Source organism: Monodelphis domestica, chromosome 3 (genome assembly GCF_027887165.1).
Source record: "Monodelphis domestica isolate mMonDom1 chromosome 3, mMonDom1.pri, whole genome shotgun sequence".
Classification (NCBI taxonomy): Eukaryota; Metazoa; Chordata; class Mammalia; order Didelphimorphia; family Didelphidae; genus Monodelphis; species Monodelphis domestica.
The window spans coordinates 417641975-417662625 of record NC_077229.1 but is presented as its reverse complement, the minus strand read 5'-3'; the positions used below and the strand labels follow the sequence as shown (position 1 = coordinate 417662625).

The 20651-nt window shown below is 35.7% G+C and overlaps 1 protein-coding gene across 1 annotated transcript in view; it reads left to right on the top strand.

Annotated features, from left to right (window-relative positions):
• PSTPIP2 (proline-serine-threonine phosphatase interacting protein 2) overlaps window positions 1-20651 on the top strand; it is a 96434-nt gene that overhangs the window by 63559 nt on the left and 12224 nt on the right. Inside the window, exons 7-10 of the mRNA XM_007486620.3 lie at window positions 3565-3663; window positions 5961-6006; window positions 15731-15810; window positions 17184-17282. Of these exons, the coding sequence (XP_007486682.1) occupies window positions 3565-3663; window positions 5961-6006; window positions 15731-15810; window positions 17184-17282 (324 nt within the window). The remainder of the gene's footprint in view (window positions 1-3564; window positions 3664-5960; window positions 6007-15730; window positions 15811-17183; window positions 17283-20651) is intronic.

The window sequence follows — 20651 nt, the reverse complement described above, 5'->3', positions numbered from 1 at the left end:
TATTAATCCCATTTGGTAACAATGTATAATCTTTGTGACATTGTTGTAGTCTCTCAGCTACTATTTTATTCATGATTTCAGCATACATATGCATTAGTGAAATTGGTCTATAATTTTTTTTTTGCTCTTCCTGGTTTAGATATCAGCACCATATTTGTTTCATAAAAAACATTTGGTAGAACAGTTTTCTTGCCCATTATTCCAAATAAGTTATTCAATAGTGGAATTCATTGATCTTTAAATGTTTGGCAGAATTCATTTGTGAATCCATATGATTTTGATGCCTTTTTCTTAGGAAATACATTTATATTCCTTTCAATTTATTTTTCTAAAATACATTCATTTAGATATTCTTTTCCCCTTCTGTTAATCTATACAGTTTATATATATATACATATATATATATTAAGTACTGTGTTCTTTCATTTTATTTAAATTATTAAATTTATTAGAATATAATTGGGCAAAATAACTCCTAACAATTGTTTTGATTTAATCTTCATCAATGGCATATTCTCCCTTTTTATTTTTGATACTAGCAATTTAGTTTTCTTTCCTATTTTTTAAAAATCATATTAATCAGTGGTTTACCTTTTTATTGTTTCCCCCCCATCAAACCAACACCTGGTTTTATTTATTAATTCAATGGTTTTCTTACATTAAGTTTTATTAATCTCATCATTAGTTTTTAATCTCTCCAATTTGGTGTTTAATTGGGAGCTTTTGTTCTTTTTCTAGTTTTCTTAAAATTGGATACCCAATTCATTGATCTGCTTTTTTTTTTTACTTTATGTAAGTGATTCCAACTGTCGGAGTAAGAACTCACTGTTATAAAAAATTGCCAGGAAAATTGGAAAATTGTCTGGTAGAATTTAGGATTAAGTAAGCATCTTAAACCACATATATCACAATAGGCTCCAAATGGATACATGACCTATATGTAAAATCTTGCATCCCAGACCAATTAGAAGAAAAAGAAAGAAAGCTAACTTTCACATTTATGGATAAAGGGAAGAGTTCCTGATGAGAAAAGTAGATAGACAAGATCATTGGCCAGGAAATGAACAATTTTGATTACATAAAATTGAAAAAATTCTTGTACAAACAAAATTAGAAGGGAAACAGTTCGTGGGGGGGGGGATCTTTGCATCAATTTTTTTTTTGCTAGAAATCTGTTACTATAAAACATAAAGAATTGATATAAATATATAAGAACAAGAATAATATGGAAAGCTATTTGGAGTTACACCCTAAAGACATTACATTATTTATATATTTTGATTCAGCAATATTACAATTAAGCATATACCCCACAAAGAAATTAAAAGAAGAGGAAAAAGAACCATGTGTACCAAAATATTTATAACAAGTTTTTGTTCTAAGAAATTTTATGAGTATTTGTTAATTAAGCAATAAAATCTTATTGATAGTTTAGGAATAAGTGGATCAGGAGCTGAGTTTGAGTGAGCAAGATTTCTTTAAGACAGGGTGGAATCTTTTTTTTTTTAAACCCTTACCTTCTGTCTTGGAATGTGAAGTAAGTGAAAATGAAGTAAGCATAATGAGGAAGACAATAAATATAATAACTAATGTGAATAAAAAGAACAACAGAACAATCAAAATTGAATACTGTGAAATTTTAATTTTCTTGATAATTATGAACTTGACAAATATAAACATAATCTTATATAAATAAAAATAGAAAAAAGTTGTATATGAAGTCATGAATGTCTACCACATATAGCTTGGTTATTTAAGGTACATATTAAACTGAACATAGCAGTTTCAACATTGTCTTGTTCGTCTGGATCCTCTTCTGAATTTCCTACTGCTCATTTCTATATAATTTTTAAATGATCATTGACATTTTTTCTGACTTTTTTTTTTCAGGAGTGTCACAAATTAATGATTCCTCACTATTCCCTTTAACTATTCTCACCCACACTTTGGGCAAAAAAAAAAGGACCCTCCCTAGTAACAAATAACTATAGCTAAAACAAATTTGAAAAATAGCTATGTATGGAAATGTCTGTCTCATTCTTCACCTTTATGCCAAGAGTTGGGAAGCATGATTCATTATTGGTCTTCTATAGTCATAATTGGTCATCATATTAATATGGTAATAGTTCTTAAATCTTTCACAATCATTTTCCTTTACAGTGTTGTAGTCATTGTATACATTATTCTCCTAGTTCTGCTCATTTCATTCTATATCCTTTCATTCAAATCCTCCTAGATTTCTTTGAATTTGTCCTCTATGTTACTTAGAGCAATAATATTCTCTGTGCACTGCTCATACCTCAACCCTTCAGATTGCGTGCTATGCCCTACCTCCCCCCCCCAAAGACCAAATGACCCCCTTACCTCAGATAGGGGAGGGAAGAGAGTGGCCTGAATGCCCCCATTGAGTTGCTGAGCAGAGGGGCAAGTGATGAGAGGTGTGATGGAGAAGGGGAAGGAAGTAACTCTACCCAAGTCCCTCTTGCCTTTCTAGCAACTAACTCCGGTGGGCAAGTCACGTGGCAACAGAGAACTCTCTGCATGCCATCTTTGGTCACTGTGCCATAGATTTGCCATCACTGACATATAGTATAGCTTAAAATTCATAAATATATAAACTGGTATATAGTATAGCTTAAAATTAATAAATTTATGAACATGCAAGATATGAGTAACACCTATACTAAAATATGGGTCTCATAATTTAGCATTTATAACATTCATATTTAACAAAGACTTACTGATTTGAACACTTTTATGTGTAGGAATATATCTTATAAATGCTATATTTTGGCATTATGGTTCTCAGTTATGAATCTAAAACTATAAAATTTTAAATTTTTTGTCTATGTCAAATTCCATGCTTTTTAAAAATCAAGTATGTTTTTTTTCCCCTTAAAAAATAATGGTTTAGGGGGCAGCTGGGTAGCACAGTGGATTGAGAACCAGTCCTAGAGACGGGAGGTCCTAGGTTCAAATCTGGCTTCAGCCACTTCCCAGCTGTGTGACCCTGGGCAAGTCACTTGACCCTCATTGCCTAACCCTTACCACTCTTCTGCCTTGGAGCCAATACACAGTATTGACTCCAAGACAGAAGGTAAGGGTTTAAAAAAAATAATGGTTTACATATGCTTAAAAAAACCCCAACCCTTCCCTTTTTTTTTTTGCCTTAGGTCTTGAAATCAATACTAATTATTGGTTCCAAGGCAGAAGAGTGGTAAGGGCTAGGCAATGGGGGTTAACTGACTTGTCCAGGGTCACACAGCTAGGAAGTGACTGAAAGCATATTTTAACCCAAGACCTCCCATCTTTAGAACTTTTCATATGTACATATAAAAAATGCCTCTTCCTTGATGTGGCTACCACTAACTACTTGGTGAAAAATTAGAGAAAGAGTCAATCCCTGCTTAGGTCTTCATTGCATATTATAAAGAATTTGTTATTAATTTAATTTTAATATCAAATCTATGTCTTTATGGGCTACTTTGTAGTATAATAGTGCTGATGATGTCAGTGTCATGTCTTGTACACCTCACTCTGATTTTTCTTTTTGGAATAACCAAGGCAAAGAAGACCTATGAACAGAAGTGCAAAGATAAAGATGAGGCAGAACAGGCAGTGCATCGGAATGCAAATATAGCAACTCCAAAGCAACAAGAGAAGGTAACTGGAAGACATTCCTTAAATCCCCCACCAACATTCTTTGTTGACTAGCATAGCTCATGAGCTTAAGAATTGGAAAGAAAAAAGATGAGACCTTAAAAACTGGTTGAAGGCAAGTAAGAATTCTTTTTTAAGAAGCATAATTGCTGTGAATTATAAGTATCATCCTTCAAGGCCATTGCCATGCAATGCACACTAATAATTACATTATTGAGATATGGTTTGTGAATGTTCTGGGGAAAACTGATAGGTTTTAAAATAAATCTCTTTTTAATACGAATGTGAATGCTACATCCATCTAAAAGGATGGATTATCCATTTAATTTCCCAATTTGTGGGAAATAAATATTTCCAGCAATGAGAAGACAGGACTACTTTTGTACTTATGATAACAAGTAGGAAGTAGTGTAGAGTGAATCCGTTGGGTACTAAGAATCAAAAGAAATAGAAATGACATTGATGTAGATGTACAGGCATAACCAAAGGTACACTGGAGCTAACTTGAAATAACTTGAGGGAGCCAATTATTAAATCTTCAGTGTGAGCACAAGCTATAAAATTGGACATTATTTATTTTTAGTTGATTGTATAGACTTAAGAAAGTAACAGGAAGTATCAATGCAGATTAAACTTAAAAGAGTGTCATGCATATACAGTTTTTCTGGTGAGTTGTTAAACCTTTACCAGTATACTTCAACTAAAATAATTATTGGATGCACAAGAATTCCAACTTTGTTGAAATAATATTCAGAGGATTAGTGGCATAGGAACAGTGTAATAATGGACAATTGAAGGAAGATAATTTCATTGGAGTTTTACAATGTTACAGCACAGTTTGGTTACAATTTCATTAACTTCATTGTGAAACAATGATAAAGAATTTTAGCAAAAAGTCACTGGCACCCTGGAGTTTTGTGATAGATAAGGAGAATAATGGTCACAGTCACATTTATAGCTGAGGTTTTAGAGAACATACAGATAGGATTTATAAAGTTCAGAGAAAATACAGATAAAATTTCATGGTCAATTCTTTGGCTGGAAAAATATACAAAAATGATTGTGCTCATTGAATTGAAGAAGAGTGGCACAATCTCGTAAGGATTATGTTAGGAGAGCTAAAGCCCAAACTAAGCCGCAGCTTTTGAAGAATCATGACAACAATATTTTTGCTTGTTGGTGGCAAGAAGCCCAAAACAGAAGAAATAAACTTACTTTTTAAGACTTGTAGAAAAATAACTACTGAGAGAAGACAGAACTATTCAATTTCAGTTTTATTTCTTTTTTTCCCCACTCTCTAAATTAGAAAACATAAAACAGAGACTGAACAACTAAAACCTCTGATAAGTAAGGCCTTAGACTACCTACCTGCTTTAAATGAATTGTAGTTATTATGAAATACTGAAAGAATTTTTGAATATTATCACGGTACTTTGATTTTTTGACTTTTGAGTACATGATGAAGTGCAGCTAGGTGGCTCAGTGAATAGAGCCAGGACTGGAGTTGGGAAGGTCTTGGGTTCACATTTGACCTCAGACTTCCCAGCTTTGTGACCCTGGGCAAGTCACTTAACCCCAACTGCCTAGCCCTTATTGCTCTTCTGCCTTGGAAATGATAGTATTTATTTTAAAACAAAAAATAAGGGTTAAAAAATATTTGATGAATGGGAGAGATACTGCTAGAAATACAATTTAGAGGATTGATGTGGACAGTAGCTTGTCTGAAAGAAATTTGGGGACTTAAGTGAAGTTAAAATTAAATATGAGTAAATAATGTTGATCAGTATTTAAGTACATACCAGGAACTATATGTGCCAAGTCCTGGGAATACAAAGAAAAGTATAGCATCCCAAACATTATATTCAGTTCTGGGTACCACAAGTTGAGTAGGACATTTATAGAGAGCATCCAGAGGTGGGAAATCAGGGTGGTGAAGGGACTTACACTTGTGCCATGAAAAGATGAGTTGAAAGAACTTAAAAAAAAACTTATGAGAGACTTGTCTTAAAATATTAAAGGGTCATTATGTGGAACAGGGGTTTCTACTTGTTCTATTGACCCTAATTAGTTGAAGTTTCAGAGAGGCAGATTGAAGCTTGAAATAAAGGAAATTTTCCAACAATTTTAGCTATTCAGAATAGAATGTACTCCATTGGGCAGAAGGGAGTTTTACTTTCTGGAAAATCTTCAAATTCAAGGTGATATATTATAGATATACTTCAAGGCAAGCACTAGATTAGATGATTTCTAAGGTCTCTTCTTTGATTCTGTAGGTTTTCATTCTCTTTTTATTTTCAAAGCTCTTTGTGAAACTGGCCACTTCAAAGACTGCTGCAGAAGACTCTGGTGAGTAGGGCTTTCTCTATATATAAACTGTGTGTGGAGTGGGAGAGGGCAGAGCCAAGATGGTGGAGAAGGTACATGGACCCATCTGATCTCTACCAAATCACCTTCTAAAGAGCTATTACTTTTTTTTTTTTAAGCCTTACCTTCCATCTTGGAATCAATATTGTGGATTGGTTCCAAGGCAATGGGGTTAACTGATTTGCCCAGGGTCACACAGCTAGGAATTGTCTAATGAATTATTATATAACTCCTCAGATTGTATTCTCGAGCAACATGACCCACCAAAAGATGGGGTGAAGTATTTTTTCAGTCCCAAAACAACTTAGAAGATTGGCACAAGGGATCTAGTGGTTTGGGGTGGAGGTTGAGTGCAAACCAGCACAGTTGGGCAGGTCCCACTGTGGTAACAGGCCCTTGGTACAGCTGAAGCAGCAGCAGAGGCTTCTGGAGCTGTCAGTCACAGATGACAAAGTGGGTGGGTGAGTGGGTGGGTAGGGTTCATACAACTGCACAGAGGGAGGTTAGAGACAGCCCTTTGCTGGTTCTGGTGCAAGACTCTTGTTGCATTGCCAATACACAGATCTAGGAAGAAGTCCTAAGGCAAGATTTCAGGGTGAGGAGGAACACTAGCACACACCAGTGTGTGCTCACAAGGGAACAGGAGATCCTGTTCAGAGTTCCCAGGTTTAAAAGAATGCTTGGGGTTACTCATAGACCATAACACAGATTGGGAGTGTATTAAATATACCTCTCCTTGCAACATACCACCTTGGAAGAAAGAACAACAGATAAATCCCCAGAGCCAGCTCTGAAGACAGCTGCACAAAGAACCTGAAGCCTGGAATAGTGTTCCCTTCACCACAATTACAGAGACCAATGCTAACATTTTTTTTAATTAAAAGAAAAGAAAAAGACTGGAAAATGAGCAAACAACAAAAAACAAAACTCTACATAGAAAATAATGTTGGTGACAGGAAAGACCAAAACACAAACTCAGAAGACAACAAAGTCAATACTACTCCATCCAAAACCTCCAAGAAAAATATTAAGTTCTAAGTCTAAAAATAATTTTAAAAATCAAATAATGGAGGTAGAAAAATTGGGAAAAGAAATGAGACTGAATCAGGAAAATCAGTCTGAAAAAAAGAGTCAACCGCTTGATAAAGCACTAAAAATACTGAAGAAATTAATGCCTTCAAAAACAGAAGAGGCCAATTGGCAAAAAGAGGCATAAAAATCCAATAAAGAGAACTTCTTAAAAAGCAGAATTGGCCCATTTGAAAAAGATATATCCAAATACACTGAAAAGAAGAATTTTTTTCATTTTTATTGTCATGCAAAACACATTTCCATATTGGTCATTGTAAGAGAAAACTCATACATAACCAAAACCCTCAAATAAACCCAACAGTATACTGATATGAACAACAGTTCTTTCTCTGGAGGTAGATAGCATTCCCTCTCATAAATTTTTCAAGATTGTCCCAGATTATTGCATTGCTGAGAGGAGCCAAGTTTTCACAGATGATATAACCTTCTAATATTGCTGCCATTATGTACAACATTCTCCTTGTTCTGCTTATTTCACTCAGCATCAGTTCCTGCAGATCTTTCCAGCTTTTTCTGAAATCATCTTAATTATTATTTCTTATAGTAAAATAGTATTCCTACACCAACATGTAGCCATTCCCCAACTGATGGGCATCCGCAAAATTTCCAATTCTTTGCCACCACAAAAAGAGTAGCTATAAATATTTTTATACAAATGGGTCTTTTCCCCTTTTTTATTATCCCTTTGGGATGCAGACCCAGGAGTGGCATTACCAGATGATAGGATATGCACAGTTTTATAGCCCTTTGGGTAAGTTCCAAATTGCCCTCCAGAATGTTTGGATCAGTTTACAATTCCACCAACAATGTAGTACTGTCCCAATTTTGACCCATACCCTCCAACATTTACCACTTTCCTTATTGACATATTTGGTCGGTCTTATAGGTATGAGGTGATACCTCAATGTTGTTTTAATTTGCATTTCTCTAATCAAGAGTGATTTAGAACATTTTTTCATATGATTATTGATGGCTTTGATTTCTTCATCTGAAAGTTACTTGTTCATATCCTTTGACCATTTGACATGTGGGGAATGGTTTGTAGTTTTATAAATTTGACTTAGTTCTTTATAAATTTGAGACATTTTATCAGAGACATTCATTATAAAAATTTCCCCCAGCATGTTGTTTCCCTTCTAATCTTGGTTTGATTAGTTTTGTTTGTACAAAAGCCCTTTAATTTAACATAATCAAAATTATTCATTTTATATCTTATAGGACTCTCTATCTCTTGTATGGTCATAAAATTTTCCCTTCTCCAAAGATATGTCAGGTAAACTATTTTGTGGTCCCCTAATTTAGTTATGGTATCATTCTTTATATCTCAATCTTATATCTATTTTTGACCATATCTTAGTATAGAGTGTGTGATATTAGTCTAAACCTCATTTCTGCCATATTGTTTCCAATTTTCCCAGTAGTTTTTCTTCGAGTGAGTTCTTATTCCAAAAACTGGGATCTTTGGGTTCATCAAATACTAGGTTGCTAAGGTCATTTATCCCTGTATATTGTATATCTAATCTACTCCATTGACCTAACTTTTTTAGCCAGTACCAGATTGCTTTGATGATTGCTGCTTTATTGTATAGTTTGAGATTTGGTACTGCTAGGCCTCCTTCCTTTTTTTTTTTTTAATTAGTTCCTTTGATATTCTTGATCTTTGGTTGAGAAGAATTTCTTAAAAGACAGAATAAGTCAGATGCAGAAAGAGGTACAAAAATTCACCAAAGAAAAGAACTCTTTACACAGTAGAACTGGTCAAATAAAAAAGAAAGTACAAAACCTCACTCAAAAAAATGATGCCTTAAAAACCAGAATTGGGCAAGTGGAAGCTAATGACTCCATGAGACATTAAGGAACAAACAAAATCAAATGAAAAAAAAATAGAAGGAAATGTTAAATACCTCATGGGAAAAACTTACCTGGAAAATAAATGCAGAGGAGATAATTTAAGAATTATTGGACTATCTGAAAACTATGATTAAAAGAAGAGCTTGGAAATTATCTTTTATGAAATTATTAAGGGAAAAGTTCTATTCTAGAAGTCGAGTGCAAAATAGAAATTGAAAGGGTTCATTAATCACCCCTGAAAGAGATCCCCAAAAGATAATTCAGAATATTATAGCCAAATTCCAGAACCTGCAGATCAACGAGAAAATATTGGAAGCAGTCAAAAAGAAACAATTCAAATATGTGGAGTCACAGTCAGGATAACACAAAATTTAGCCACTTCTACATTAAAGGATCAGAGGGCCTGGAATATGATATTCCAGAGGACAAAGGAACTAGGACTTCAACCAAGAATTACTTACCTACCAAAACAGTATAATCCTTCAAGGGGGGAAAAGGAGTATTTAATGAAAAAGAGGACTTTCAAACATTCCTGATGAAGACCAGAGCTGAATGGAAATTCTGACTCTCAAATACAAGACTCAAGAGAAGCATAAAAAGGTAAATGGGAAAGAGAAATAAAAAACATTCCATAAGATCAAACTGTATATATCCATACATTGGGAGATGATTCTTGTAACACCAAAGAACTGTGTCATTATTAGAGCAGTTAGAAGGAGTATATACATAGACAGAGGGAAAGGGTGTGGTTGGAATATGATGGGATGAAAGAAAAAAATAAAATTAAGGCATGAGAAAGAGGAATGCATTGGGAGAAGGGAGAAAGAGAAAACAGAATGGGGCAAATTATTTCACATAAAAAAGGCATGAAAGAGCTTTTTCAGTGGAGGGAAAGATGGGGGAGATGGAGAAGTGAACATGTGAGCCTTATTCTCATAAGAATTGGCTCAATGAGGGGAGAACATACACAATTTTTGGAGATAGAAATCTATCTTACCATACTGGAAAGTAGAAAGAGAAGGGGATAAGAGAAGGGAGGTGGGGATGATAGAAAAGAGGGCAAATTGGGGGAGATGGTGTTCACAAACTAAATGGGGGAGGAGGAAGGATGGAGAGTAATACATAGCAATTATAATGGTGCAGAAGATTTTTTACAGGTCTCTTGCATAATGTAGCTGCCTGCAGCTACAAATTAATATATTTGTGGGTGAACACCTGAGGAGATTAGAAACTGAGGGAAAAGGAGAGAGAAAAGGAGAGAGAGAGAGAGAGAGAGTAACAAAGGAATAAAGACTCAGAGACAGAGTTAAAAAACATGGGCTCCATTGTGCAAGCTCCTCTGATGGTATTGAAAGAGAGGTTGCTGCACATTTCCCCAAACTTTTATTGAAGAATAGTGGGATGTAGCTAATAAACATGTGATATGGCATAGGTTTTTACATTGGCTCAATTGACAATCAGGTAATCATAGAGGAGGAGGTTAATCAAACATGTGACTTGGTAAGGAATGTGGTCTGACAATGAAGTAGCTAGTACCCTGTGGCAGCTAACGCCCTGCCCAGGAATTCTTATGCCCTTTGGACTGAAGATTTGGAAATACAATGATTAATAAGTAACATGACCATGTGTCTGGTATATAAGTACTTAGGTTACAATATCAATACATCAATAATACTTTCAACATGATAATATACCTGGGATGCTACAAATAAAGGCCTTATTTCTTGAATACATAGAGAAATAAGTCAAATGAGAACACAAGTCATTCCCCAACTGATAAATGGTCAAAGGATATGAACATGCAGGTCTTAGACAAAGTAATTAAAGCTTTCAATAGTCATGCAAAAAATGCTCCAAATCATTATTAATTAGGGATATGCAAATTAAAACAACTTTGAAGTACCACCTCACAACTATCATACTGACTATTATGATAGAAAAAGAAAGTAACAAAACTTGAAAATGTGGGGAAATTGAAATACAGATGCATTTTGGGGAGAGTTGTGATTTGATTCAGTCATTCTGGAGAATAATTTTGACCTATTCCCAAAGGACTCTAAAGTAGTATATATACCCTTTGTCCTAGTAATACCATTACTAGGCTTGTATCCCAAAGAGATAAAAAACCAAGAAGGACTTATACATACAAAAATATTTAAAGCAGCTATTTTTACAGGGCTAAGAAAGTAAGGGGATACTCATCAATTAGAGGATGGCTGAGTAAGTTACAGTATATAATTGAAATGGAATACAATTATGCTGTAAGAAATAGCAAGCAGGAGGTGCTCAGAAAAACCTGGAAAGACCTTCATGAACTGAAGCAGAGTGAAATAAGTAGAACTAGGAAAACATTGTCCACATTGACAAGAATACTGTACAATGAACAATTATGAATAACAGCTATTCTTAGCAATATTAATGATCCAAAACTATCCTAAAGGTCTTAGGTAAAAAAATACCATCTACAAGGGGGTATTTGGGTGGCTTGGTGGATTGAGAGCTAGGTCTAGAGATGGGAGGTCCTAGCTTCAAATCTGGTCTCAGATACTTCCTAGCTGTGTGACCCTGGGCAAGTCACTTAACTCTTATTGCCTAGCCCTTACCACTCTTTTGCCTTGGAACCAATATATAGTATTGATTCTAAGGTGGAAGGTGAGTGTTTAAAAAAACAAAACAAAAAACCATCTGCTTCTAGAGGAAAAGAACTGATGGAGTCTGAATTCAGACCAAAACAAACTTTTTTCACTTTTCTTAATTTTTTTTGGTTGTTTTCTTCCACAAAAGGATTAATATGGAAAAAAAAGTTATACAGGTAGGTACATGTAAAATCTATATGAGATTGCTTATCTTCTCAAGGGAATAGTGGTTAGGAGTTGGGGGTGGTGTGAAGAGGGAGATAGGGAGAGAATTCAGGACTCATTCTTTGAAAAATGTTGGAAACTTATTACATGGAATTGGGGAAAAAGTAAAATTAAATAAAAAAAAATAAAGCATAGGTTATCATTGATTCAACAAGCATTTATTAAGTACTTTGTATGTGCTAGACACTGTGCTCAGTACCAGTGATACAAATTAAAAAGTAAAACAGTCCCTTCTCTTAAGAAGGAGCTTGCATTCCACTGGGGTTGAGGATTGCATTCAACATATTCACAGATAAGTAAATAAAGGATATATACAAAATTGATAGACAGTAATGTTCTAGGAGAGGGTAGCAACAACTTGGAAAATCAGGGAAGATCTCTTAATGGATGTTATACCTCTTTTTTTAGCGCTTTAATGTTTCTTTTTTAAAAAATTAATTTATTTAATCAATTTAGAACATTATTCCTTGATTACAAAAATCATGTTATTTCCCTCCCTTCCCTTCCCTCACTCTTCCTGTAGCTGACATGCAATTTCACTGGACATTACATGTGTCCTTGATCAAAACCTATTTCCATGTTGTTGGTGTTTGCTTTAGGATGTTCATTTAGAGTTCACTATTTCCTTCTAAACCAACGTTTTGTTTTTAATCAGTCCCCCTAATACCCACCCTTATTTTACTTCCCTTTCTACCCCCCTCCCTTCTTATTCACCTCTTATTTTCTTTAGTCTTTTTAAACTACCCCCCCCACTCTCTCCCTCCCTTGTACTGCTTCCCTCCCCACCAATCCTTTTGTTACCCTTCTATTTCCCTATAGGGTGCAAATCAATTCTCTGCCCCAATGTATTTTATTGTTCTTCCATCTTTGAATCAATTTCAATGCAAGTAAGAGTTGAGTATTTCCTATCTCCAACCTCTTTACCCTCCCGCCATGAGCTTCTTTGTGACATATATACTTGGATGTTATACCTCTTTAATGGTTATAGGGCATTTTCTTCTTCACATCTCCAGTGAAACTCAGACATAAGTCACTCTTCTGCAAGTAAAATGAAGAAGTTGCCTTTGTTATTTACTAAGTTGGGGTCCCCAACCAATTTTAGTAAAAGGTTCACTTTGAGTGTCCCTGAAATAAACAAATCCTGGGGAGGGGAAAGAGCTAATGGTATGAGCCCTGCAGAGTGAACTTTGTACCTGTAGAAGCCAGTGCAAAAAACACTAGGTTCAAACACAAAATAGCCACTTTCCCCATCAGATAAATATTCTTGAAATATATTTAGGCTTTTTATTTTGGTTCATTGCTTTCAAGGAATTCAGTGATTATTAATCTCCTTGATTTATTTTCCAGTTTGTTCAGTTGTTTTTAATGAGATGGTTCTGATTTTCTTCTGTCTTCCCAGACTTTTGACTTTATTTTATTGCTTCTTGATGTCTCATGTAGATTCCATTTGACCAATTTTGAGTTTTTAAGGAGTTATTTTCTTTAGTGAAATTTTGCAGCTCTCTTTTTACTAAGCGATTCTTTCAAAAACTTTCTTGCATTGCTCTCATTTCTTTTCCTGATTTTTCCTGTTCCATTCTTGTTTGATTTTTAAAATCACTTTTAAAAATCTTTTTTTAGCTCTTCTAGAAATTATTGTTGGGTTTGTATCCAAACTGATTTTTTTTTAAGCTTTTTTTGTAGATGTTTTGAAATTGTCTTTTTTTTTGTATTTGTGTCTTGAATTTCCCTCTTCTTTGGATGCTTTCATAGCTCAGTCTGGGAGCTTCTAGGTTTTTAGTTTGGGTCTGCCTGGTTTAGATCTGTTGGCTTCTGTGTGATTGAGTTTTTGTAGGCTACTGTTAGACTCAGTCAGAGCCTGCTGGGACCTTCTGCACTTTTGTAGCAATTCAATTGTTGGCTCTCCCTTGGTTTTGGTCTTCTGCCTTGATTTATTCCACTGTAGGATTATGTGTAGGAATAAAGTTAATTGAATAAAGTTAAAATTGAATTCCCACTCTGTTTTTGGGCCCAGACACATAGCTTTTTTTCTTGCTCCTTACATAGGAAGAGCCCCTCCTCTCTCTGTGATCTAGTACCAGGTGACAGGCAACATTACCTTTGGGGCAAATACCAATGGGCAATGATGACCAACATTGCCAGATGTTCCTGTTCCTAATGCTAGTAAAGTGGTTCCCTAGGATCTCTTTCTGCACAGGTACTTCCTGTTCTTGATGTTCCTATTACTATCCCTGGGTGCTGGAATGTTCCCTCATGATGCTACCCCACCACCCATGTGTTTCTGCTGCCCTGTGCTCTTTGCCAGGCTCCATCCCTGTCTCTATAGACTTCTCTCTCTTCTTAAACTACCCTGAGCTAGAAAAATTACTCACTGTGACTTTTTCTTGGCTTTCCCATTCAGAATTCGATTTGATGAACTATCTGGTGAACATTATGGAGGGGCCTGAGGAAGAGCTAAAGCAAAAATGTTTCTTCTCACTCCATCATCTTGTCATCTTGACTCACTACCCCTTTCACCAACAAGTTTTATTTTTATTTTTTTAAAACCCTTATCTTCTTCCTTAGAATCAATACTATACATTGGTTCCAAGGCAGAAGAGTAAGGGCTAGGGAATAGGGCTTAAGTGACTTGCCCAGGGTCACACAGCTAGAAAGTGTCTTAGGTCAAATTTGAATCCAGGACCTTCTGTCTCTAGGCCTGGCTTTCAATTCACTGAGCTACTCCGCTGTCTCCAATAATTTTTATTAAAAGTAAAAAGTGTTGCTCTATTTGAGGAAACACAGATAACCAGTGAAATCTCTGGTGTGTAGTTCTATGTTCTATTCCTGACTCTATTCTTTCTAAAAGTGAGTTGAACTCTATTTGCTTCTGTTTCTGTCCTTGTGTGGTATAGTCAATAGAACAATAGGTCTGGAATCAGGAAGACTCGAATTCAAATCCAGCTTCACTTACTTACTGGCTATGTCACCCTGAGCAAATCATTTAAACCTCTATCTGAATCAGCTTCCTCATCTATAAAATGGGGATAATAGCACTTACTAACCAGAGTTGCCATAAGTTTAAATAAGATAATTCTGTTATGTGTGTACAATAGTGCCCGCCACAAAGGAGGTATTTATTAAATACTTGCTTTCTTCACCTCCCTCCTATTAGCAAGAGTGCTGATGGGAAGTGTAGTTTTTCATTGGTGGAAAGAGGGTCTGAAGTAACATGGGAGGTTGAAGTAGTGCAGTATCAGGGAGGTCTAATGACTTCTGAACTCCATTGAGAGAAGAGGGGCTTAGGGATGCAGGCACACACTGGCAACAAACTAATTGTAGGGAAAGATCACTGCCATCCCTGAACTGAATGTAATCTGGAGCCTTGTCTGTCCCATTGACCCATCTATGGAAAGATCTTCCTGGATAGAACTTTCTAGTTTCCCCCTTTTAATGTCCTGCCCCTGCTCTGCCTCGTTGTTGCATGAAAAACTGGCTTCACTCACCCGTGGGAAAATTTCCTATTTTCTCTATACTTTTATAGTAGGCTTTTGCCACCAGATAAAGACAAATAGATTATCATTGCATTCCTAGGGACTGTTTGCTATAAAGGTTTGGACTGTAAAAAGAGGAAGGGAAAAGAGAACCCAGGGACCCAACCTTCATCTTATAATACAGTGTACTTTTTTTCCTCCCTCCTTCCCTACTCTTTTTTTCACAAAGCAAGCTTCTCTTGGAAAATGGTGATGATGGCTGTCACTTCCCAATTTCAGTGGGAGCCCATGAGGATAAGAGATAATGATGTCCACAATATATTTAGCATTCTTTGGGGAATGGCAGTACTGCAGCTAAAGAGATAGAATTCCTTTTTTTTTTTTAAGAATCCTCATCTTTTGTCATGCTAATTTCCATTTCTCTTGCAGACAAAACATACTTGTTGAACATCAATTTGCTGGAGAAGATAAGGGAAGATTGGCAGAGTGAGCACATCAAAGCCTGTGAGGTAAACTTGTCCAGAAACTGCTCTGGATGGGAGGGGGTTCTTCTTACAACTGACATCTGAAAACAAAGAATTTTCTCTACAATAGCAGATGCTGAAATTGTCATAGAATTTTAGAATATAAAGGCTGGAAAGGAATGGCTCTTATTGGCTCCCATTTGAGAGATGATACAAAGACCCAGAGAGGACAAGATTTGCCCAAGGTCTCAGAGGTGCTTTATGGGAGAACTAGGACAAGATCTCAAATGTCCTGATTCCCAGTTCAGTGTCCTTTCTCTTAAAATTTCAGAATACTAAGGTAACTAGAACTGAGCTCTGTTTTGAAGTTTTCTTTTTCAATCTCTCCTAATATTTCTTAGAATATTTCTTATTCTTTCAGTTACTTTTTTTTTTTAACATTTAGGCAGAGGTTAGACTCGATGTAATTTCATTTTTATTTTTTTAAAACTCTTACCTTAAAATCAATAAAGTAAAAAAAAATTTTTTGGAAGCATTTAGCACAGTAGCTGACACATAATAGGTATCTTGTGCTAGCTATTATTATCATGATCATTATGATTAAATTAGGAATATGGATTGGGTATTTAAATTCTTAGAATAGTTTCCCTCCTACCCTTTCAAGTCTTAATTATGCCTTTGATTCTGATTAAACATTCTCTGGGCCATCTTACCTTTGTGGATACAGAGGAGGAAAGAGGACCTCAAAAGGAATTCAAAGAATAGTAGGGTAAGAGTTTATGGGAGAGGAAGGCAAAGTAGCTGTTTGAATCAATTTAAACTCATTCAAAATAAAAAAATATTTGAACTTTTATTATTAACTTTTAAAACATCTTTCATGTGCATTTTCATTATATCCTCATAGGAAAATTATGAGATACACAGGCCAGATGTTTTCCACATTTTATAGATGGACAAATTAAAGTAGAGGGTGATGAGACAGATTTTCCCAGTTGCACATTTTCAATGGTCAAGTCAGGACTATAAGTCTCCTGGTCTAAATCTTTTTTTTTTTTTTAAAGGTTTAAACATCCTGTTATCTTTCACAAAGGGGGAGAGGTTGTTGGGTGAGAGGAATTCCACTAAAATAAAAAAAAAACCCTAGAGTTTCAGGTCATTCCCTCACTATTCTGTTTCTAATTGTGATTGTTATTAGAATTAATTTTAATTCTCTGAGTAATAACAAGAGGATAGGAGGGGGTTGGCTTAGGAGTTTCCTGGGTGATAGAAAGAAACCAGTTTGTGTTTTATACACAAATTGGGGAATGGCATTAATCCCAGAATTTTTTTTTGTTCCTTAAGTTATTGCCAAACTAAAGACTATATCACACTATATCTTTTTCCTGCATAAATGTATACACCAACTTGTATCTCTTTAGTTCTTTGAGATTCAAGAATGTGAACGAATAAACTATTTTCGGAATGCATTGTGGGTCCATATGAATCAGCTGTCACAGCAATGTGTCATAAGTGATGAGGTAAGCATACCAATGTCATTTCCAGACTGGTTAGGAAAATATTGTACTAAAGCAGAATCTTAGAACTGGAAGCATGGAGAAAGAGAAAGAGAGCTGGAGTTGTAGTCAAAAGACCTGAGTTCAAGTTCTGGTTTTTCTTGGGTAATTTATAGAAGTGCTCTGGAGCTGGGTTTTCTTATATGCAGAAAGAAGGGAGGCCATATTTTGCTTATTAGGTGTTTTCTAGTTCTAGTCTCAAATCCTATGGAAAATGATTAGAGACCCAAAGGAAGGAACTTGTTCATACTTATATATTGAGTCAATGCAGAACTGAAATTAGCATCAAGATCTTTTGTTTCCAAGCTTTTAAACTTAATTAACACTGTAATATTTATTGGGGAAGGAATGGGGGGATTGGAAAAACAGGGGATAAAGGGAGGTCTGTAGCAGGGTATGGAGGAGTTGAGGGGACAGAGGGAATATTGCTCAGTGAGGCAAAGGAGAGAGATGCCCCCTGCTCAGAGGAAGCAGCAGTGGTCCGATAAGGACTGTTTGTCCTTGAATGACTGAACTGATGTTCAGCTCCCTCTATGCCTGGAAAAGATAGTCTACTTATCTGACTGTGAATTCAAATAAAATAAAATTTAATAACCAGTTTGGATTGGAGAGGTATCAGGAAGGAGGCTAGGAATGCCCCTAAATAAGATTGGAGTTTTTTCCCAGCTTCAGAGTTGAGGCCAGGCCTCAAAGGCTGGTGGAGGGTTTCTCCCCCTCCCGTCTACTCAATTTCTGTGCTAGGTTTGTCAAATTCAGAATCTTAGCAGTAGACAGAAAGCAAACAAGAACAGTTCTAACTTTCAGAAGCCCGTGTCTTTTGACTGAACAGAGTAGAGGTACTCCACTCCAGCCTGGGCAGAAATGAGCTCCTCCCTCCTCCAACCCCAAGAAGGAAGTAAAAAACCTGCAGGAAGGAAGTGCTAGTCACAAGACCCAACTGCCACTCCCAGTTGCCCCTTCCCCCACCAACTGTCATTCTTCTTTAATTTCTACAATCATCCCCTTTTTTTGCTGTGACCTTCCCAAGGTCACTTTATTTTTATTATGATTACCAATTTGCTAAATCTACTCTAAGGTATTTTTAGCAGGAAAGTTTGGGTAAGGGTAGTTTTGGGGTTTTACAATAAATTCAGTACAATAAATGTTTGAACACAACTATTACAAGAAATTTGAATCTTAATGCTAATACTACTTTTGCTAAGTTAACTAAACTAATATATTATTTATAGAAATTATTTACATATAATACAACAATATACATTGTTCCACATCATGATGTCAGACAAATAGAAATATCTATTGATCTTTCTATTTGCCTAAGACCTTATGGAACTAATTATATGATACCAGATCCATAGGAAGGAACAAACACACAAGAACCAAATTTATCAACACATAACACAGAGTTTCAGCATACTAATAGGCAAGAGCTTGCAAAAGACTTGGGGAATATAGAAATCACCAAGCAAGAGTCAGTGTAAGCCACAAATCACACAGAATCACTATATTCAATAATGTTTGATTCAGAAAATGAAGAACACCAAGAACCTTATGAATATATCAAACTTTACAATCAAGATCACAAAGCTTTATAAGAGGGGGAGACAGATGATTTCATTAAGAACTCAAATCAAGAACAAATGAACAATCCAGTCAGAAGTCAGTTAAGGACGTAAACTACACAATCTCATTAGAAGAAATGCTGGCAACATTGGGAGTCAAGAATTACCAAGAACTTTGTGAAAAGTATGAGGAAATGGATAAAGACACTAAGTTAGCAGTACAACAAAATCATATACCTGATAGAAAACAAAGAGAAGAAAACAACTTAATGATCCTATCACATCTTCCTTTCTCTGACGTAGAACTTCTCACAAACTAGACTGCCAATTAACAAAATATATACAAGCTTTACAAACCCACAAGAAATTACACACAAAGCAATAAAAGGAAAAATGTACCCAGATGTTTCCTCTGTGGAAAATGGGTCACATGGCTTGAGACTGTTATTTAAAGGCACAATTAGTCCAATCTAATAACAAACAGAGGTTCTGGAAAAGCAACGTATAGCAGCAATAATACACAAACAAATACAAAATGTTGTGATTTTAATTGCAAGAATTCATTGCAAGCACCAAATTTAGAAGCCATGGAGAGATACATCCAACAAGGAGCGAAACCACATTATTCACAAGTAGTCTCAGGTGCTGCCAAACAAAGTCAGTTATGAAGCCAGGTGCATGGGGTAACATCAAAAAGGAAAAATGGGAAAAGAAATGGGTATCACTAGGCATATTAGTTGCACTCAACATTGCTCTCAAAATGGTTACTTTCCACAACATCAACAAAACAAGCATTCAAAATGTAATATAAAATGTTATTTACTAATATTAAATAAACAATCAAATCACAAATAAAACATGGTATCCCATACTTTGTAACAAAAACCATAGTGAATTAACAAACATATGGCTGAAAAGAGAAATATGGCCAATGTCTCTTTCCCTCCTTGATCCCTAAAGTAAAGAGACACCTTGAAGTCTGGATAATGAAGAATCTAAACAGCCATGTGATCATTTGAGGGGAACTTGTTTATTTAGTTGTATTTCAAGCTGTTCGGATATAAGAGGGATTCATGAAAAATGGGAGACTATGAAATGGGGCTTGTTGCCTCTCCTATAAACATGGCTCTGCTTATGGGGGGAGGGCAGGCTGTGAAAGAGCTTTAGATTGAGATATTAGGCATTAGATAATAAAATTTGCATTTCCCATGATATCTGTCTTGCCTCTGGGCTTGGAGACCAGATCTATTGTCTGGCTTAGAAATCTGACTGTAGCGCTTTTGGCTACACAGCTTAGGCTAGGTACCTTAGGGCATACAAAAGATCACAATGCATAACTGATATCTTGAAGGAGTTACCTGGGGAAATGTATTATTTCCAAGGCAGAAGATCTGTAAGGACTAGGCAATGGGGGTTAAGTGACTTGCCCAGGATCACACAGCTGGGAAGTATCTGAGGGCAAATTTGAACCCAGAACCTGCCATCTCTAGGTCTGACTCTCAATCCACTGAGCCACCCAGCTTCCCCCCTAAGATTGCATTTTTGATCTGGTCATGTACACAAGGATTATATTCTTACTATAGATCACATGGTTGCAAAGTATAACACTAAAGGAATTCTTCAGTAATACAAATGAGAGGCTGCTTAATTAAATTTCCTTCTTACAAACCACACTTAGGCACAGTGAAGAGTCACTTTATGAGTGGAGAGATGGGAACCAATGTGAGAAGTCTGAGGAAGTACAAACAATATGAGTTGTCAACTGATTAGT